The 22545-nt window shown below is 38.8% G+C and overlaps 1 protein-coding gene across 7 annotated transcripts in view; it reads left to right on the top strand.

Moving 5' to 3' along the window:
* The window catches only part of MPDZ (multiple PDZ domain crumbs cell polarity complex component), a 102814-nt gene that overhangs the window by 10576 nt on the left and 69693 nt on the right, over window positions 1-22545 (top strand). For 5 of the 7 annotated variants that reach the window (XM_042826934.1, XM_042826929.1, XM_042826933.1 and 2 more), the window contains exons 4-9: window positions 9838-10059; window positions 10902-11041; window positions 12184-12397; window positions 14429-14557; window positions 15572-15775; window positions 20610-20721. In XM_042826934.1, coding sequence (XP_042682868.1) covers window positions 9838-10059; window positions 10902-11041; window positions 12184-12397; window positions 14429-14557; window positions 15572-15775; window positions 20610-20721 — 1021 coding nt within the window. The remainder of the gene's footprint in view (window positions 1-9837; window positions 10060-10901; window positions 11042-12183; window positions 12398-14428; window positions 14558-15571; window positions 15776-20609; window positions 20722-22545) is intronic. The other 2 variants (XM_042826935.1, XM_042826931.1) reach the window with 2 other exon arrangements.

Here is a 22545-nt window from a genome sequence, read left to right as displayed (position 1 = left end):
TTCATGTCTGGAAAGGCATTGTGCTCTTGGAACTCTTAAGTTAGTGAAAACAGCAAGGCTTGTGAAATGGTGCTGAGTAGTGCAGTGGATGGTTGTTACAGTCTCTATCTGCTGCAGACTGAGGTCACTAAATTTCTTGCATGTGCAACAGGCTATTCTAAAAGTTGAGCCAGGGTCTGTCTGTTAAGGTGTATTGTAAGTGACAGTCTGTTAAATTGTTAATGTGCTTTTAATAAGTGTAGGAGTTCTTAAAGAGCTCCAAGACTACTGCAAAATTCTCAGGAGAAAACCCTCTGTCAAGAAAGTATAGGTGTGAAAAAGAAAATGGGAGCAGAGAAGAGATGATGGCAATTAATTTTCTTAATTGAACTGATTAATTGTGAGTGTTCCAACAGAGATTTGTGGGCTGATGGTGGTTTCATAAAATTGAGGGAAAGACATATTTCTGTCTTGAGGCACAGCATCTGGAATCAGAATCATTATGGTAAAAGACCACTAAGATGATGTAGTCCGACCATCGACCCATCACCACCAAGATCACTAAGCCATATCTCTAGGTGCCACATGTAAATTTTTCTTAAACACCTCCAGACATGTCCACTTCTCTGGACAACCTATTTCAATGCCTTACTACACTTTCTAAGAAGAAATTTTTCCTAGTATCCAGCCTGGAAGGCATAAAGATAACTGTGAGATCATCTTCTGTTTGTTCAGATCTGGAAAATGACCTGGCAATTTTGTAAACATCTGTTATGTTTTCCTAAAATGTAAGTACAGAGTTCTAGCATTCAGATACAATGGTTGCTACTGCCATTTTTATAGTCTAAAGTGCTCGGTTTCCTCCTTGTTTGTTTTTTTTTTCCTCTAGATAAGGGATCTTTTAAACATCTAGAGGGTATCTGAGAAATGGCTATCTCTGTACAGACACTTCTTCAGATTTGCTCTCTTGTTTTTCCTTAAAGCTTCTGTGTGTTAACTGGGAATTGATTCCCTTTAGTATTGATGTGTGCTTAACAACAGCCTTTTGAGTTTGCGTTTTTGTTCAGTGGGGAGTGTAGGCTGAGTGGTGTGTTGCTTCATCTGTATGTTGCTGAGGCAAAATACAGAAGTCAGCAAATCTGATGCTTTGCTGCCTATTGGCAGGTGTTTTAACAATATGGTGTTTTTTTTTTCCTTAGATGAGCAAACACGATTTATTTACTCTGCAGATTTATCTCTGCAGATTTAGAAACTTGAGTGGAAAAAATCTAGGAATGTTTAAAGAATATTTGATAGAGAATTGCTCTCCTGACTTCACCTGTCACTTGAGTTGAAGAGCACTGAAGCAGGGAGATTTTTTTCCTTTCTTAGTAACCATACTCTTCTGTGAATGTTTTCAGCTTTTGAAGAGCAGTCTAGCTGTTGGGAGTTGAGAGACTGACAAAGAGTAGCAGAAATGGTGATATCTTGAATTTTCTAGGTCTTTCAACAGTATTTTCTATATAAAAGATACTAAAGAAAACAGCGCTGGCAAACGTTGTCTACCGCCTCTTTTCCTTTCCGTCTCTTGCTCATCCACTGCCTCCTTTTCTCCTTCTCTCTCTACCAGAACAAAAAATCCTTTGGCTTGGCTACACTCCTCACATGCTTATTTTTTAAAAAAATTTATTGTTATTGCTTGCTTTATACCCCTGTGAGGATAGAGCTCTGGGGGGGGGTGAAGACACAGTTACCAGGAGTGCTTCAAAGCGCTGCTGAGGATTAGGGTTCTGCATGTATTACTGCTGCTTGTTTTGCAGGAAACTTAAAGGAGGTTTTGGTGCTGCTTTCACAGTGTTTTTGTGCATACTGCCTTCTCCTTTGGAGAAGAATTTGGGGCACTTCAGGAGCCTCCTTCAGGGAGCCTGCCAGCAGGTCCTCACCCGCCACTTCTCACACAGGGTTGCTGCAGGGCTAACTTGTGCTCTGATGCTTCTGATATTGCTTTTGCTCTCACTGACTTTTTTGATGCTCAGCACACAGATGTATTCAGTGAAATGTATCCTCATTGTGTATGTAGTGACGCTAAAATGCAGATAAAGGAAGAATTTGTTCTTTTTTGTTTTTAGCAATGATGATTACATAGCTTTGAAAGCTGATAAGGTAACAGGCATGACTGGAATAGTTTCATTTTTATTAAAAGCGTTTTGAACGGCCAAATGTAAGTGCTGTTTGATTACATTCAGCATTTGTCTGCAGGATTATGATATGGACTTAATCGTGCTTAAAAATTTTATCCTTGTCATCTTTTTGCTTATGCCAGATTATGTCCATATATTGCAGATGTTATGCACAGCAAGGAGGAAACCAATCAGACAATTATCATTGGCCAAATTATAAAACAAAGCAATATTCTTTTGTACAGTACTTACATGATTGCATTTCCATAAAGCTATTTCTCCAGGGTAATACGGTGACTTTATTATTGCACAGCAGTGCAGCTTGCATTTTTTGAAAATTCTGTCTTGAAACTACAATAGCATTATCATCCTGAGATTTCAATACGTGGCTTATTGCTCCCGTAGAAATGACCAATGCTTCAATGATTAGCAATAATATACACCAGTTCTTCCTAGCTGCTACAAGCTATAAGCCTATATCTGAAGGGAGAGGAGGGAGGAAAGTTTTTAATTTGTCTGAGGATTCTAGCATTTTACCTCTGGAAGTCATTATAAATGCCATTTTATAATGGTAGTGATTTTAGAGCTTGTGTATGTTTATTTTAGAAGAGAAGATGAATCTAAAGTTTTTTTTCATGCATGCATACATACACAAAACTTCACTCTGTTAATGGCTTGGTAATTTTCTTAAAGCTTTCATCACAGTTCAGAAGCTTCCCTTGTTAACCCATCCTCCACTGAATGCATATTTCTTTAAAGGAAAAACAAGGTGAAAAAATGAAATGTTACTGATAATTATTATAGAACAGTTGGGGTTTGATACTACATTGTAGTTTGCTGTAGTCATAGTTTTACTTGAATGTTTGAGATTAACTTTTTCAAATTTGTATTGAAATTGGTATTGAAGGTGTTCAATATGTCAGCTGTCATGCAAATAGAAGCTATCCAGTGTCTTCAGAATCATCAAGTTAATAATTACTAATGGAAAAACATCTGAGAAAAAACATGAACAACTTCCATCTCAGCACTTGTTGGAAGGCAGAAGGAATACAGAAGTTCATTTAGTTCTCACACCTTTGCAGTAGTTTAGTAGCTTGCTCATAAAGTGTACAGAAGAGACGGTGTGTCAGGCTGACAAAGTGAGCACTGTTTTGGTGATTTGAATGGGATTTTGTCTATGGAAACAAATGATGTGGCTCTAAAATATGAATATTTGATCTGTTGCTACTTCTGTTCTAGCAACAGGATGTGAAAGTTTTCTACCAGAGAGAAAAAAAGTTAATATATATCTGTGGAAAATTATGTGTTTTAATGAACACTGCACATGTAAGAACTCTTCAAAATTACTTAAAGTAGAAAACTGTGATACTAGTCATGTGTTTTAATGTAAGATAACATGGTCATCTTGACTGTTCTGCTGTTTGAACATTAGAAACAGAGAAGCTATCTACCTAAAGTGATAGATACCCTGCTAAGCAGTTCTAGCAAAACCTTCATAGAAATTTGTGTGGGATGCACATGGAGTTCCTCTCTGTACTGAAGACTGTGTAGTACTGGATGCTGAATGGATGAGAAGGATTTCAGATTGAAAGAGAATACGTATTACAAATGGTAGTGAGGGGTACATATTTTACTTAATTTTTGAGGTGCAGCTCTATTTTTCTTTGCTGTTTGTGCATGTAAGCAGGTAAGTGCTGTATTCTATATCTGAGCAAGCTAATACATAGTATCTTTTCATCATTCATGTCTTGTTAAACTGTTTTATTTTAGGGTTGGGATAGAATTACTGAAGCTTTCTTGATTTATATGTTTATTTTGTACATGACATGATTTTTCCAGAATTGTGTATTTCTCACTACACTTGTATGTGTAAAGGAGCCTTCCAGAAACGCAAAGGACATTACCATTCTATCCAGAGAGGGCTTTAACAGATTGGGATTGCTTTTATGCTAGAAGTGTGCAAATCATGGTAAAATGGAAAAGTTCTGAGAGAAATTAATGGAAAAATCTGGACTTACAGACAGTAAGGTGGGCATGGAATCACAGAATTGAAAGGGTTGGAAGTTACCTCAAGAGGTTGTGTCCAACCCCTCTGCTAAAGCAGGCACCTTACAATAGGTCACAAAGATAGGCATCTAGACAGATCTTGAGTATCTTTGGAGCAGGAGACTCCATGACCTTTCTGGCAACCTGTTCCAGTGCTCTGTCACCCTTACTTTAAAGGTGTTCTTCCATGTGTTTGTATGGAACTTTCTGTGTTCAATTTTTAGGCCACTATTATGTCCTATTGCTGGACACCACCAAGAAGAGCCTCCCACCTCCCTATAGATATTTATAGAGATTAATCAGATCTGCCCACAGTCTGCTTTTCCTCAGGCTAAAGAGACCTGGGCCTTTTCTGGCCTTTTCTTATACAAGAGATGCTCCAGAACCTTTATCATCTTTGTAGCCCTCCATTGGATTCCTTCTAGGAAAAGCCTGTCTTTTTTTGAACTGGGGAGTCCAAAGCTGAACCTAAATGAGTCCTAAATGGGGCAGAGTAGAGGAGGAAGATCACCTCCCTTGACCTGTTGGCCATGCTCTCTTTAATGCACTCCAGGATACCATATTCCTACTTGGCCACAAGGACACACTGCTGGCTCATGGTGTCTCGTTTCGATTATCAATGAGAGAAGGTTCTATGATATATGTATACCCAATGTGAGATTAAGAAACAACAGGTCAAATCGTAGCCCAATCAGTTTATTACAAGTCCTAGTCATTAAGGGAGATGGGGAAGGGAAAGCAATAGGAGGCAAGAGAGCAATAGGAGAGATGGGCAATAAAAGCAAAGTCTACTGTCTCTGTAGGAAGCAAGGGGGAGATAGTTACCGCGATAGTCATTCTCTTCCAAATGCAAACAGCCCCAAAGAAATGCTTTGTCCACAAATGATGTTGACTGCCACGCAGCAACATCCGCCTCTCATCTCCTAGATAAGTCAGGGTCTTGTCACAAGAAATGCCTCAGAAGGCAAACTTTGAGCCAAAAACAAAGAAGTATTCTCACATGCAGTCAACCTGTTGTCCCCCAGAACCTGAATCACAGAATCACAGAACTGTAGGGGTTGGAAGGGACCTCCAGAGATCATCGAGTCCAACCCCCCTGCCACAGCAGGTTCCCTACACCAGCTCACACAAGTAGGTGTCCAGGCGGGTCTTAAATATCTCCAGAGAAGGAAATTCCACAACCTCCCTGGGCAGCCTGTTCCAGTGCTGCAGGCTCTTCTTCACAGAGCTCCTTCCCAACAGGTTGTCCTCTAACTTGTCCAAGTGTGTGTGATTTATTCTTGTTTATTCTTCCCCAAGTGCATGACTTTATACTTCCCTGAGCTGTGCATCCCTAAACCTCTAGGTGGGGACTGGGGTGGTCTCCCCCCCCCCCCCACTGCGGGGACAGAGCAGGTCCAAGACCGCCTCATGATACTGAATGTGCACAAGTCTATGGGGCCGGATGGCGTGCATCCCAAGGTTCTGAAGGAGCTGGCTGAGGTGGTTGCTGAGCCTCTCTCCATCGTATTTGAAAAGTCATGGCTGTCAGGTGAGGTTCCAGATAACTGGAGGAAGGGTCACATCACTCCCATTTACAAGAAAAGGAGCAAGGAGCACCCGGTGAACTACAGGCCAGTGAGCCTCACCTCTGTGCCTGGGAAGATCGTGGAACAGGTCCTCCTGGACGATATGCTTGATCACATGAGGAATGAGCTTGTGATCCGAGACAGCCAGCATGGCTTCACCAGGGGAAGTCACGCTTGACCAATCTGGTGGCCTTGTATTATGGAGTGACAGCATTGGTCGACAAGGGAAAGGCGACCGATGTCATTTACCTGGACTTGAGCAAGGCCTTTGACATGGTCCCCCACCACATCCTTATCTCCAACTTGGAGGGATGTGGATTTGATGGGTGGACCACTTGATGGATAAGAAACTGGTTGAAAGGCTGCAGACAGAAGGTGGTCATCTATGGCTCTGTGTCCAGCTGGATGCCAGTAACAAGTGGTGTTCCCAGGGGTCTGTCTTTGGACTGGTGCTCTTTAACATCTTTATCAATGACATTGATGATGGAATTGAGTGCACCTTCAGCAAGTTTGCTGATGGCACCAAGCTTAGTGGTGCGGTTGACACGGTGGAAGGAAGGGATGCCATTCAGAGGGATCTCAACAGGATGGAAAGGTGGGCCCAGGTGAACCTGATGAGGTTCGACACGGCAAAGTGCAGAGTTTTGCACTTGGGCCAGAGGAATCCAGGCATTTATACAGACTGGAAGGAGTGGTCCTTGAGAGCAGGCCTACAGAGAAGAACTTGGGGGTCCTGGTGGATAAAAAACTTAACATGAGCCAGCAGTGTGCTCATGTAGCTCGAAAAGCAAATAGTATCCTGGGCTATATCATTAGAGGGGTGGCCACTGCTGGCTCACGTTCAGCTGAGTGTTGACCAACACCCCCAAGTCTGTTTCCTCTACATGGTCTTCCAGCCACTTTGCCCCAAGACAGTAGTGTTGCCTGGGGTTGTTGTGGCCAAAATGCAGGAACCAGCATTTGGTCTTGTTGAACTTCATCCCTTTGGTCTACCACAGCTATCCAGCCTGTCCAGATCACTCTGCTGGGCCTTCCTTCCCCCGGGCAGATAGACACTTTGTGCAAATTTGGTGCCATCTGCAAACTTACTGAGGGTGCATCCAGGTTATCAGAGAAATTGAAGAAGACAGGCCTTAGGCGCACCATTTGTGACTGTTTTCCAGCTGCATTTAATTTTCTTCACCACCCTTCTAGCCAGTTCTTTACCCATCAGAGTGTATCTGTCCAGGCCATGGGCTGCCAGCTGGAGAATACTGTGAGAGACAGTGTGAAAGACTTTGCTGAAATCAGGCAGATTCATCCACCAGGCAGGTCACTCACAGTGGAGATCAGGTTGGCTAAGTAGGACCTGTCTTTTATGAACCCATGCTGCCTCGGCCTGATCCTCTGGTTGTCCTGCACATGCCATGTGATCTCCCTAAAGATGGTCTGTTCCATAACCTTACCTGGTACTGAGGTCAGGCTGACAGGCCTGTAGTTCCCTGAATCCTTCTGGTAGATTGGAGTCACTTTGGCAAGCATCTAATCCTCTGGGACTTTTCCAGATGACCAGGAATGCTGATACATGATGGAAAGATGATAGGTGATTGTTATATTTCTTAACTTTTTATTTGTTTGTTTACTTCTGGAGTCTATTTACTTCTACAGTCAAATTTTGCTCTTAGAAGTCATTAAAAAAAAAATCTTTCTTCTCCCTCTTTTGTCTGGGAAGATGACTATGCACTCTGTTCAGAGCTGGTTTTCATGCACACGTGGGTTTCACAGAATTGATGGCAATATCAGTGACCCTTCTTGCTGTTCTGGCAGGTGAAACTTCAAGTTTCTGCCACATTAAAGGGGTGTCAAGACAGACTACTGTTGTGTTTAGAATTGTACTAAATGAAATCTAACTATTTAATGTATTTTTCTGAAGGTTTAATCATTCCTACTGAAGCGTGCATAATATGAAATCACCACTCCAAAGTCTTCAAAGGGTTCATGGAGAGGTTTTATGAGCTGTCGCCTCTTCATGGAGAAGAATCATTTTGTTCGCACAGTGCTGTTGCCTTGTTTAGACTAGTGTTGTTTGCTTTCCTGATGAAGATGATGATTTCTCTTCTTACTCTTTCCACCAAGCAAAATTTGAGGATGATAATTTTCAGCAGGTTTGGTAGTTAAGTGTTTTTTTTTTTTTTTTTCCAAATCTCTCTGCAATGAGCACAGAAATTTGGAAAATAAACACATACCTGCCTGATCAAAACTTGTGATACCATATCTCTGGGGTGTAGCCCTTGAGTCTACAGGAAGCGGTTTGAATTTGCATCTCATTCACTTTAATTGCTGTGACAATTTGAAAATGTTTTTAAACAGAAATAGTATGAGGCATGCTAATTACAATGGTATAAAATGTTTTTAAAAATAATGATTGTACCCATGACAGTTATATAGGAAGGAATATGGCAGGAGAATGTGTTAGTAGATTTGAAGGTGGAGGAGAACAAAAACTAAGCATGTTAATTGGCCAAGTTCAGTGCAAACCTTTATAAATGGAAGTCACTGACATTGGGAATGTGAAAGTGAATTAATCTGTAGTGTGGGCTCCAGCTGATGAGAAAACACAGTAAAGCACGGGCTTTCTTAGTTTTATATCCACACGTACAACCTAAGGGAGATCAGACTGTTCTTGAATGCACTTACTGTGGAACAAAATTTACCAGTCTGTTCTTTACAGGTTTGCAAAAATGACTGTATGCTTTTAAAGAAAGTTTATGTGTGTATGTTTTAAGTATTCTGATTTGTCTGAAATGTAACAAGTAGTTCTTCCTGAACTTGGCCAACAGAACACAGTCACTGCAATGAAAGTCACTTGAGTTCAAAAGTACACTATTTTTCCATTTTGTTGTGGCCAAGAAGGCTTGATGCTGTTGAGAGCTTTTCTTTCCAATGTTACCTTTTATTATTCTGTATCTTGATACTTATATCCAGACAGATAGGATATTCAACAAATGACCTTTGTTCTGATACATTTTCCTGAATCACCTAGGTGAGGGGGAGTTCTGTGGTGAAGAGTTATACTGATAGCTTCTGACCAGGCCTTTAGGAGAATAATTTAAAGGCAGTAGCCTAAACAGTTGAAACTGGTTTAGTGGCTATCTTAGATTACTTTCTCAAATTGAGATTATTTTTCTTGATCTTTGAAATTTAGAAAGAAGGCTTTGAGGACAGAGAATCAATTTTCTCTCTGTTGTACAGATTGCGAGAGTTTTTGCACTGTGAGTCTGTTACTGTTACTTGAGGGCAAAGTAAAGTGGCCCTAAAATGAGGTTAGTATGTCACGCATGCATGAAACTGATGTAAAGTAAAACAGTCCCTGTTGATAGTAAACAAGAAAGTGAAGCAATGGGTAACTGAGGGCTTCTTCTCCTGAGCTTTATGTATTTGTATAAAGTAGTATCTGTTCCCTCATTCCCAGACATTCATTGGATTGGCCATTTGAGAGCTGCATGAAATTAGGTTATTTACTAGGTCTGTGCAAGGTAGGTACTTCTCTTATTTTCTGCTGTAACAGAAGGGTATTGTCAGATCTGTCTGTATATGACTGGTTTTCAGATCAGCCTGGTGACAATGGAGTTGCTTGGTAATTTTGTTTGTAATTCTAAAGTGTGGAATGTCACAGAGACCGCCTTAGTATGTAATGGTGGAGAAACCCAGACTGGTGAAATTTCATTCAGATCATTGTTTCCTAAATCATAGATTAGGTTTCTTTTCATTCATCAAAATGTGCGTGCTTTTTTTTTTCTTGTAAAGTAATTGAACAATTTGCTTTCCAAAAGCTTTGCAGCATAGAAAAAGCTTGTTCAGTTGTTTACCACCAGCGTTAGTGTACTTCAGGCTGCTATTTTCACCTTCTGTCATGTTTTAGCTAATGATTTACAACTGTCATCAACTACAAATATATATATTTTTAATTTTTAAATAATATTTCTAAAGTCAGAAAATGGGATTTATAATATTTTTTTAAAAGCTATTAACCAGTCATGATGCTTTATGGTAAGTAGGAAGAACTCTGGTGTATCCTTAAATGTGTTGTTATTAATCTTTTTCAGGTAAATATTACTCCTTCTGTACATTCCACTAGTGAATTCCCTCAGCTTCTCCACCATGGTGTGAATACGGGGTCCTTACCGCATAATGAGTCATATTTGTTGGCTCAGCAGAATGGCAGCCCAGCTGATGTGTTGGAAGCATCAATCAGATCCATTACTCCACAGATTAATGGGAAATCCGCTAGTGATGACTTTGAGCAACTGATCAGAAGTATGTCCCAGGTAACCATATTTTCTGCTAATCCTGAAATGTGGCAAAAGAGTAACATACTTCCTATAAAAAACAAAACAAAGGTAACCTTTTAATGTGAGAAGCAGTTGGTACATGAGAAAACAGTATTGGAAAAGTAGCCTTGATGTTGTTTCTGCTGATACTGTCTTTAGCTGGGCAGTATGACACCCATAGATCTGAATGCTGTTGTCTTTCTGTGGTCACTGATGCACATACATAGGATATGCTTTGGTATAGCATGCTCTTGTGTACATAACTAATTAAAGCTAATTATGTCATTGAAAATAAGATGAGAAATTCCTTTTTCCTTTCTGACCTTGCTGTGTGGTTCTGTGGTAGGCAGAAGTTGTATGTGAATCAGGTTGTGGCTGAGAATGGCCATGCATCTGTTCTGGAATTTTTCTAATTAACCTTTGAAAGAGCTGGATATGGGAAGTCTTCTGATGTTCTAGAACGCCTTTTGCACACTTATGCTTTTTCTTTGAATTCCATCCTTTTATTTCTTGTCCTGCATCAAATTTGTCCTGTACCCTCTGAGATTGTACAGATCTGAATATCCTAGTTTTGTCACTCTTGAACCTGAGCTCTATACTGAGCTGATTTTTCCTGTTTTTTTCTCTTCTCTCTCAAATCCTTAGTAATAATTACCACGCTGATATGATAGTTACATTTCAGAACTGAATAACTGTGTTTCACTTACTAACTTTATGTAACCTTGCCCAGTTGTAGAGGTCAGATTGAAAATTCATTTAACAAATTGTTTACCACATTCACTAATTCTGCTCTTTGACACTTTTAATATCTGTACCCTTTTATTTCTTCTGCTTAACAGGGTCGTCCTGTTGAGACAATTGAGCTTATTAAGCCTTTGAGTGGTGGCCTGGGCTTCAGTGTTGTGGGGCTCAAGAGTGAAAACAGAGGAGAATTAGGAATATTTGTGCAAGAAATCCAGGAGGGAAGTGTGGCACATAGGTAAGATGACAACTGAAATATTGTACTGTGCCAGGTGTTAATGTCACACTACATTTGAGTTTATATATTTGTGGTATGAGCATGTGCTTCACTTGGCACCCTGAGCCATGCAGCCTAGCATTACTCACTATTACAGTTCTTACAGTCATGATCAGAAAGATCAGAAAGATCCTGGTAGTAATAAATATTTCAGAGCCCTCTGGCAAATAGTTCAAGTTCACAAGTAAAATATTGTATGTTAAAGCCAAATAGCGTTTTTTTGTGAATGTTGTTGACTACTTGTAATATAGAAGCTGGTGTAATATGGATTCTTATGCGCAGTACTGCCCTTTGTTTTGTAAAGCACTGCCACTTTAGGATGCTGAAGACGTGGCCAGTGTCCCTGCTTGGGACACTGTGTTGTGAAACAGATAGAAGCAGTGAAGGAGGCAGAGGGCAACTTGTCTGTGTAAGCTTTATACCGTTCATTTGAAGTGGGTCTAGGGAATGGCTTGGTATGTAGTTTTACAGTAGTGCTTCCTTTGTCAGAAAGTGAAGAATTATTGTATAATTTATTCATGCCTTTTTTTCTCACTTAAAAGGGATCTATTTTATGATTTTTTTTTTTCCGGTTTTTCTCTGTGCACCTCCTTCCCCTCCTTTTTTTTTTTTTTTTTTTTTGTTTGTTTGTTTGTATGAAACAAAACTAGGTACCATAACATCTTGATGGAAGTGTGTTCCAGTCAATGGTTTGATGAATATTCAGAATGGGTGCACTGAACAAAGTAGAGCAGTTGGTCTGTTAGGCAGGAGGCTCAAAGTTGGGAATATACATAAGTTCCCAGGCAATGGTTGGGAGTGACTTGAGATCTAATATGCTTAGTCTCGGATGGAGGTACAGGGAGAAGAAAGGTAGCTAGGGGGTAGGAGCCAGGGGAGAGTGGCAGAAGGATTAGCTTCAAAGGAAGCAATCACCAGGGTGCTGCATCAGCTCCTTTCAGCAGAACTGCAGGGAAAGATTAAAAAGTAGTTGAAATAGAGAAGAGGATATTGAAAGTACTGGAAAACTGTCAAAATATTATAATTGCTGTGGCAACACTTTTTTGATTTTTCTTGTTTGGTTGGTTTGTCACCCCCCTTCCCGGTTGATGCATATGTGACAGAGATGGAAAGCTGAAGGAAGCAGATCAAATCCTTGCTATTAATGGACAAGCCCTTGATCAGACAATTACACATCAACAGGCTATCAGCATCCTACAGAAAGCAAAAGATAATGTCCAGCTAGTTGTGGCCAGAGGCAATTTTCCTCAGCTCATCAGTCCTGTAGTTTCTCGGTCTCCATCTGCTGCTAGCACAGTTTCAGCCCATTCCAACCCGGTGAGTATAACCCAGGTGTCTGTGTATTCACTTCTGGGTGTGTATTGCTTAGATCATCTAATATTTGGGGATTTTTTTATTGTAACTTGCATGTATATTTTTTCATCTGCAGATTTTTCTTCCAGGTATCTTTGTTGCACTTTGTCCCATGCAATGAGTAGAAAATGCTTAGCCTTGCTGGGGGGATCTCAATGTTGGCCATACTCCTTCCATCTGCCAAACTGTATCTTCAACATTGCAAATACAGCAGATTTACATTCCTGTATAAAGTTCTGTTTTAACATAGCAGTCAACAAGAGCTCTTTTTTCCTTTTGTGGGCAAAAATAAATTTCTGTGGAACTGCATACTAATCCGCACAACCAGCTCAGTGGATACTTCTCTGCTCCTTTGTTCTAAGAGTAGGTCTCAAATAAAGCAGTAGAGGAAGCTATCAAAATGCTGTAGGTAGGGGCACACTTTAGGACGCACAGAAGTCAGCTCTGCTGCTTTTGAAAGCTTTTACACATCTAGATGAAGAGAAGATAAATCAGAAGAACAGTAATGCTATGCTTCTCTCTTCCTAGTATCTTCCTCATGTAATGGCTGATACATTTTTGCTTCCCCCCAGGGTTGTATCTTTGGATCTCACTGTTCATTTATCTGTGAGTCTTCTTCAGGGTAGTCTGTAACTAGAGGTATATGGAACGTTCTTTCAACTATTTTAGTGTATTTTAACTACTAGCATAAAACATTTGGTAACAGAATTTCAGAAGCCATGCCTTGTTGTTTCCTTATGTGTGCAGAAATATTGCAGATCAGATAACCCTTTCCTGTCAGTGCACAGGATAGGCCTGCTTTCTTGCAGTATTTGTGTTGCGTACTTCTTTCTTTTTGTGATTACCTCTGTATTTCCCAAATCTCTTTTTGAAAAATGTTCCTTTAAAACATGCCATAGCTCATTCATTTTTTTTCTTATGCATGTTTTTTCTAGTCATTTCTAGTCATTTCCCTTAGTTTTCAATTGCTTCTGAAAAGTAGTTTTTTCTTGAAGCCCTCCTTTTTTGTTTGGGATTTGTTTTGTTGTCTTTGGTTTATGTTAAGGCTGTGGATACCAAGAAGTATCATGTGGCTTATATTTGCAGTATCTTGATTTATTCCAAAATAACACTTTATTTTTGAGGTCCTTCCTGATCGAACACCAGCTCTGGTTTTAAATTTCAGATGGGTTAATGATGTGTTTAGTGCAAGAACAAATCAATACCATGAACGTTCCAGTCATCTGTTCAGTACTGTACTGTGTGAACTACCGTTTGTCTTTCAGAGCAGTTACACTTCTGCTGCAAAATAAAGCCTACAGTCAGAGTCATTTCAGTGCAGTGCTGCAGACAACTCAGAAAGCTTTGTTCACTGCACAGGGAGAAATTCTGTTAATACATTACTTGCAATTTCTACTGCTGCATTTAGTCTTAGTCTTTGAATGGGGTTTATACTTTCTGATGTGTTTCGTGTGCCAGTGTGAATACGCACATACTTGAAGGTTTTGTTTTCCAATTCTGTGAGGTTTCCTAGAAGCAGCAGTATTATTTTCACACCGACAAGGAGGTGGACTGTCATAGATAGTTGCATAAATTCTTTCAGCAATCATTTTCAGGAGCGGCTAGACCTTCTTAACTGACGACAGCCCACTTAAATGATGACAGGATGTGTGGCCAAGGCACAAAGCTATGCAGTGGGATGTTCACATTGGACATTAGAAACAATTCTTTACTGTGGAAGTGGTCAAACACTGGGACAAACTTCTTAGCAAGATACTTGATTCCTTGTGATCATTAGTGTTTATGACACAGTGGATAATGCCCACATTAATATGTTTTAACTTTTGCTTTGTAGGTCCCTTCCAACTGAACTGAACTTTTGGTTCTGTTGACTACCCTTCCTCCTACCTTTCTTTGTTTGAAACCATACTTGAGGAATAAGAGAAAATATTTATAAGTGTTAATATGTAAATTCTTATTTTTATCGTTTGCAAATTTAATGTTTTTTTCTTTGAGGTGCACTGGCAGCATGTGGAGACCATAGAGCTGGTAAATGATGGCTCAGGTTTGGGATTTGGGATAGTTGGTGGAAAGTCAACAGGAGTGATTGTTAAGACCATCCTCCCAGGAGGGGTAGCTGATCAGGTAAATTCAACAAACCTTTCTATTTATCATTCAATACAGTGTGAAGTTTCTCTTTACTTTTATACTAACTAGTGCTAGCTTTTTACTTTGAAGTGTAGGAAGGAGAGTATATGGTGAATCTTTTCCTTAGTAAAGGTTTATTTGGTGCTGGGAATCTGTGTGTTTGAATATAAAAGTGGAAGTAGTTTCCACATTGCTTTTTTACATCTACTGTAGGTTTGGTACTGATGCATTTAGACCTCTAATTCTTTCATGAATATACGAGTTGTAATTCAAGAAGGCAGTAATCATTTTGTCCCCTCTGCCCATGCAGGTAGAAAGAATGGTGATTATACATCTCTCCGTTAGGCTTTCTTAAAGTTAGTGCAAGCGTCAGCCTTCATAGGTCTGCTTTAGAACACAGGCTGTGTAGCTACCTATGTGAAAGTGGTCATCAGAACCCATTTTGAGCTCGACCCTGAGCAAACAGACAAATTCATTTAGAGACACTTTAATACTTTCCTATGGGCTAAATTTTTGTGAACATTATTATTATTTAAATAGGAGAATAAACCTAAATGAATAGAAGTGTGAAACAGTATAACTAACTGAATCACACTAAGAGAGAAGTGTATTTTAAGTTTTGCTTAATTCTGAAAGCTGTTTTTTAAATAGAATTATAATGCTGAGTATACCTTTTTATGCTGTGTTTGGAAATGAAATCTGGAATTCTCTAAACAACTGTAACATATTAGCAGGTGGTAGTCATAACTATGTGCATTTTTTTTCGTGCTTAGGTGACTGTGTAAATAAAGAATGTCCAAAATATTTTTTGAGAAATATCTAGCAAAATTAGTGTGCCGTTAGGTAACACACTTGTCTTCTACCATGCTATGAGGATGTTGATTTGGTATTCAAGTAGTCTCTAGTTCATATGCGTTACACGCTACTAAAGCTGTGTAGTCATTCCCTAATTTTATTATTTATGGGAGAAATTGCAGGGTGGTTACTTCACTGTTTATTTTTCCCATCCAGCATGGGAGATTATGTAGTGGAGACCACATTTTGAAGATTGGTGATACTGACTTGACTGGAATGAGCAGTGAACAGGTGGCACAAGTTCTGAGGCAGTGTGGAAATCGAGTGAAACTGGTAATTGCAAGAGGTCCTGTTGAGGAACCACCTCCACCAGCAGTCCCTCCAGGTACTCCAGTACCCATCCCGACACCAGAGAAACAAGTAAGCAACAGTAAATATACTTGTAGCATACCTATATTTCAAACATAATTTTATTTTAACTTCTATTTGAATGTCTCTCATGCTTATGTTCTCAAAAGTCAGCATTTTTATTCTCAGTAGCAGTGTTTTTATCTTACTCTCTGGGAGATTTTAAATGTCATCAGTCCACGTTGCAAGGAACTGCATGCTTAAATCTTTCCAAGATGCAGGGTTGGAAATAAAGATATAACCTGAATAACTTCTGGATTAATTAACCCTTGGACTTGCTTGTGATTTTGCAGTAATGCTTTGGAAAGTATCCGTGTAATTTTTTCTTCAGAGCATGCTGTTTCTGTAACATTTCACAGTTCACTTATAATTTTTCTCTTCAGAATCATTTTTATTTCCATATCATCAGTTGACAGGCTTGGAGAAGTGGGCACATGAGAACCTGATGAGGTTCAACAAGGCCAAGTAGAAGGTGCTGCACTTGGGTTGGGGCAATTCCAGGTATTTTTGCAAACCAGGAGAAGAAACCAGGAGATCTTGAGAGCAGCGCTGTGGAGAAGGACTTGGTGTCCTGGTTGACGAGAAGCTGGACATGAGCCAGCAGTGTGTGCTTGCAGCACGGAAGGCCAACTGTGTTTAGGGCTGCATTAAAAAAGGGGTGGAGAGGGAGGTGACAGTCAGAATAGTATCATCAGCAAACTTGATAAAAGCACCTTTTAGTCCTACCTCAAAGTCATTTATAAAGATGTCAAAGAGAATTGGCCTTTAAATGGAGCACTGGGGAACCCTGCTAGAGACTGGATGCCAGCCTGATGTAACTCTCTTTACTATAATTCTTTGGGCCCAACCTCTCAGCCAGTTGCTCACCCACCACAGTAGGTTTTTGGCTAGCTATGTGCTGGGCATTTTGTTCAGTAGAATACTGTGAGAAACAGTATCAAAAGCTTTACTGAAATCCAAAAAGATACCAACTGGCTTCCCTTGGTCAGCTTGTCATAAAAGGAAATTAAGTTAGTTAAACAGAGCCTTCCCCTCATGAAACTGTGTTGGTTGTGACCAATGACCACGTTGTCATTTGGGTGTTCTTCAGTAACTCCCAGCATAATTTTCTCCATAATTTCACCAGGCACTGAAGTGACAGGCTTGTAGTTACTGGGGTCTTCTTTCTTGCCGTTCTTGAAAACTGGAACAGTGTTTGCCACTTCCACTCAACCTCTACCGTTTCCTAAGACCAGTGAAAAATAATTGAGAGAGGTCTTGTGATGATATTTGGTCTGCTCTCTGGGAATCCTGGTATGAATCCCATTGGGCTCCGTGGATTTATATGCATCCGATTCAAAATGGTCTGGGAATTGATTGTTACCACAGTCACAGTCCTCCAAAATGGGGCATCTGCAGTCCCAGAGCCCACTATCAGTGTTACAGAGGCAGAGAAGGCATCAAATATCTGTGCTTCATCTTCATCTCTCCCTTTTTTAAGGTGACAATTCTCATCAAGAAATGAACCAATGTTCTCTCTTCTCCTCCTTTTGTTGTTAACATATTTTAAAAACCCCTTTGTATTGTCCACTACAGTATTGGCCAGCTTCAACTCAAACTGAGCTTTAGCTGCACAAGTTTTCTCCCTGCAAAGGCAAACAGCATCTCTGTAGTCTTCTCATGTGGCTGTACACTTTCTGCCTAAGCTCTAGAAGAAGCCCCCTGTTTCAGGCCTGCTGCCCTGCCTCCTTGACTTCTGATGTTTTGGAATTGCCTATTTCTTAGCTCTCAGGAGGTGGTACTTAAAAAGTGACCAGCACTGATGGGCTCCAGTGCCTTCAAAATGAATATCCCAGCTTCCTAACTAGTTCCCAGAGCAGTCTGGAATCTGCTTTCCACAAGTCTGGGGTTGACGTTTTTGTGGCAGTTTTCCTCCTATCACCAAAAAATTTAAATTTGACTACATCATGGTCACTTGGTCAAGATAGCCAGCAGTGAGGTTTTCTGTGTTCACAAGCAACAAATCTAGGAGGGCACCTTTCCTCCCTGGCTCCCTTAGTACCTGTACTAGAAAGGTGTTTTAGAAATCTCCTGGACTTGCTTGTATAAGATGTGTGGTGTCCCAGTTAATGTCTATCAAATTGAAGCCCTCCATAAGGACAAGGCAGAGGGCTCTCTTAGTTTCTTAGAAGCAATTCATCAGTATTACCTTCCTGCCTGGGTGGTCTATCGAGGATTCTCACAGCAATATCATCTTTATTTGCTTGTCTCTTAGTCCTTACCAGGTACTTTAATTATTTGTGAAAAGATATCTATGAAATTAATATCTGACTTGAGAAAGTCATTACCAAAGGCTCTCGACTGTATGTAATCACTAGCTGACAGCTCTATACAGTCCGGCCCCTGCATTACATATGGCAGCACCACTCTGCTTCTCCTCCTCTGCATGTTTCTTCGGAGAAGCCTGTAATTGTTCAGAGCACACTGGTCACAGGACTTTTCCCACTATTTCACTTACAGCAGTGACATCATAGCTCTGGACTGACCCAAGGCTTTTCTCTCTTCTTAACTGTTCCTTACCTTGCATTCATCTTGCATTTCGAATGTGCTTCATTGTATCCAGTGCCTTGTGTATTAGACTGAAGCATCTCACTAGAATGCAGCCCTTCTGATTGTGGCATGCCATCTGATAGGTTATCACCAACATTGTAGGTGGACTTCAGCTGCTCTACTGGTCTCACACACAGCTCCAGCCTGTAGGCTCATCTCTCAACAGCTGGGTTTTATCCTCTTCCTGCTTCAAATCTAGTTTAAAGCTCTTAATGTTTTGTCACATAATTATATGTAATTATAATCAGATACAATTAAATGTGAATATGTGGAATATATGAGACAAAAAGGTGCTTCTGAGCCTACATATAGATAAAATTTATGCTTTGAAAAGAATTTTCCATTTTACTTTTTCCTGTTGTTCTTTAGATATATTCTCGCTAGCTACAAATTGCTTTTCAGATGCATCAAAATTAAAAAGCCTTCTTTAATAAATCCTTACATAACTGCCATTGTTTTACATTCTGTTTGTTGTAATGGGATCTGTGGAAAAAAACAGATATAACCACAACAGTCTGAATGAGTATAAGGTTAACTAAGATAGTTAATCTTAACATGCACACTTTCAGTCATTCTGGAGTCTCTTAAGAGGAGAGAGTGATGTCTCTGCTGCTGTCTCTGAAGCACTGAGGCATTAGACCATGGCTTTCCTGTAGATAAAATGAATAATATATGACCTATTAGTGATCTGTAAAGTGACAATTTGAGAAAGGAAGCTGAATTTTATAATTCATCTGTATATATTTTTGAGCATTTGCTTTTCTGTGGTTACACAATGAGGCCATTTGCAGGATATGTAGAATTTGATATACTGAAAAAAAAGCTGTGAGCCTCCAAGAGGCCTCATTTGTTTGCCTCCTTCATTTCCTTTGCTTTTAATACCTACTACACCATTCCTGTCAGGAGCAGACTGATTTAAAACTGCTTTTGCCTGCACAGAGGCTTCTTGGAGGAGGGAACACTCAATGATGCTGCAAGCCTCAGCAAATTGAATCTGGGTATTAAACGTCAGTGAAGTGAAGGTGATGATGAAACACCTTTTCTTGATTTGTCTGCTTCCTTACAAAAACATAGTGGCCTAAGTCTGCATGATGCTCTTGTGAGAGCATATTGTTCTTCCAAAACTGTAAAGGGTAGTTAAAGCACTAGAATGTTATTTTTCCTCTGATTGTGTTTTTAGATGGAGTTTTTCAGATAAATAGCTGAAATCAGAAGTCAGATTCTCTTTTAGCAAATAGTATCATAGCTCTCCTGAAGTGTCTTTTTCTTTTTGGAGGGGTGAGGGGTGGGAAGGAAGAGAGAACAGGACAGCCTGTCTTACCAGGCAAGAGGCAACATGAAATAGGAGTACAGCAGGTTCATTATAGATTTTTACTGTACTTACACATATATTTGAAATAGCTATTCGTAAGTACTGATGTCTGTATGAACACGTAGCCAAGCACTGACACTTGTCAGCTATGGAAGTGGATAGTAAATACACACTTCAGACAGCTGAAAGATGGAAATTTCTGAAAAAAAGTGTTTTTTAATGTTGAGATTAAGATTTTTAAATTGTATTTTTTTTTTTTGTGTTATATTAAAGCATTACTACTGAAATGTGAATTTAATATACATTCTCCTGTAATGGATACTTTTATTAACAAAAAGTAAATGAATTCTTTGCCATGATATTCTTTGTTGTGGACGTCTGGAGGGATGCAGTAGGTCTTAGTGGAGGTTGTCATTATTTAGCTAAGTGGAACTTCAATTGCTACTGTCTAATAAAAATTTTTTAAGTCTTCCAAAGAACAAGAAAAATAATTGCCTCAGTTAAATAGCTTTAATTCTGTTTTAAACTTGTATGCATAGGAAAAAATAGTTGTAGTTATTGAACAGGAATTTATACAAATAGGAGAAGAATGTATTTTTAAGATGAGAGTCTAAGATTGGTTTTTAGGAAGTTCCAGAAAATCTGTAAGCTACATCATATGGTATTTAAAAACAGTTTCTGTAACTTAGTGTAGAAGAGGTTTGTTGTTCAGTTTTTAAAATTCTAGTCATTTTTACTCATCAAATGATTTTATAGCCTGAAGAGTAATATCCTAGAGGCAAGAGTTGGAGAAGGCATGATTTGTGTTGCTTTATGGTTAAACATGTTGCCTATGCTTAACTTCTCTGTTTTTATGAGCAAAAATAAAGTTTGTACCTTTTTTTTTTTTCTTCTCTTCACGTCTATGTTTAATATTGCATGCTTTCTTAATATTTTTCTTATTAGACAGACACTTCTGATAGTTGTGAAGAAGGAGAGAAGTTTGATGTGGAACTCACTAAAAATATCCAAGGATTAGGAATAACTATTGCTGGTTACATTGGAGACAAAACATCAGGTAATTATAGATTCCTACAGATTTTCAGTTTTAAAGACAAGCTAACACATTAACATTCTGATGAGTTTCAGGAAGTGTTACTGTATATATATATATATTTTTAAGCAGCATGTATAATATTAACTAGCAGATCAAAAATTCCTTTCAGTGACCTCTGACTATACTCAGAGTTTGTTGATCCCTTGGATTGTTACAGATTTAGTTAACTTACTCATTGGCTCCCAAATTCACACTGTAAATAAGTGCATCAGTGTTCATGTACAGTTGTGTATTTTTTCTGTGTAATTTCAATTACAATTTTCAGAGTAATGATTCAGAACTCTCTGGTGCCTCCCTAGAAGGATATGGCAAATAAAACACAGTTAAGAAGGCACAGTTTTCAAATATTCCTTAAACCTTCTCAAAATACTGTGCTTATGACTCTTACTCGTATACATGTTAGGAAACCTTATGGGTAGATATATTGCATATTACTGGCATAATTAACTGTCTTTGAGAAGCTGAAGCAATTTAGACAAACTATTCTGTAAGTTAGAATAGTCACAGTTGATTTAAGTATGCTCTTTAGTATCTTCCAGTAAAAGCTTCAAAAGGCAAATAAAATCATAGAACGGGTGATAGATGTCACAGCATGTTTTCACTGAATGGATTTTAAATTATTATGCTATGTGTGACTGCATTACAGCATCTTCATACCTTAGGTGCTAATTGAGCATCCTTAATTTTATGACATAACAATTAGGTAAAGAACAATTTCATCTGACAAATAAATCAGCAATAAAACTGCTGGACAATGAGGACTCTACTTAAATCTTTCTTTAACCTGACAAATAACATCTTACTATGCAGTTGTTACAGGATATAAAAATACTTGGAAACTAGGAAGATGAACCATTTAAATATTCTCAAAACCTAGGAAAAAAAACTAATAAAAGCCAGAAAACAATTGTCATTCTCATAATTTAAATATACTTGTTGTCTTTTCGTAAGTTGAGTACAGTAATTAGAGCAAACCAGAAATCTGACCCTCCTCTTTGCTAAATTTTGTCATACTGAGGTTAGATAAGACAAGTCTTTTGGTCTTTGAAGACACTGGTATATCTTGACAGCTGTTAAAACCCTTTTACAGGGCTGTGACCGTGATTTCGTACCAGTTCATGCTAATGTTATTTTGTATATAATACTGCAGTCATCCATGTAGGATGTCTAGATATTCTCTCTTCACTGAGATGAAGTTGTTTCGCATTTTTCTGTGGTTTTTTTCTGAAACTGATTCTTTTTTCAAAATTGCTGTTGGGATTTTTTTTTTTTAATTAAACTTTCCATAGTTATTTTGTGTATCTAACTTTTTCTTCTGATTCAAAGTGATTAATTGTCTAAGCTGGATTTATTTTGAGGCTTGGATTTTTTTCTGCTTTTCTCTCTCTCTTTTTTTTTTTTTTTTAATTGGATCAAATAGTGCTTTACTGGAAAGCTGGTTCGAGCAAACATTTTAGTCCTTGTTTGTAACATTCTGCATTTATTTACCCAAGCACACAATTTTTTAAGCATACTGAGCATACAGAACATACAGATTTCACCAGAGTAGTGTACCCAAACCAAATTTTCTGCTTTTCAATTTTAAATCTAGCCAAGAAAAACAGAAAAATAGATGCTTTTTTTTTTTTTTTTTTTTTTTTTTGGCCAGTGTTGATTTTTGTTGAAACCAGTGGGAATTTGGAGTTGCAAAATCTTGAGTAAAATCACGTCCAATGCAAACATATGAGACTCATCTTTTAGAAAAATAATATTATATATGTTTTATTTAAAACATGTACGTTCTTG

This window comes from Centrocercus urophasianus, unplaced genomic scaffold (genome assembly GCF_019232065.1).
Source record: "Centrocercus urophasianus isolate 14NV4802_14NV808 unplaced genomic scaffold, USGS_Curo_1.0 seq_27, whole genome shotgun sequence".
In the NCBI taxonomy this organism is placed as follows: Eukaryota; Metazoa; Chordata; class Aves; order Galliformes; family Phasianidae; genus Centrocercus; species Centrocercus urophasianus.
The sequence above is the reverse complement of the archived record's forward strand: the minus strand, read 5'-3'. Positions and strand labels throughout refer to the sequence as shown.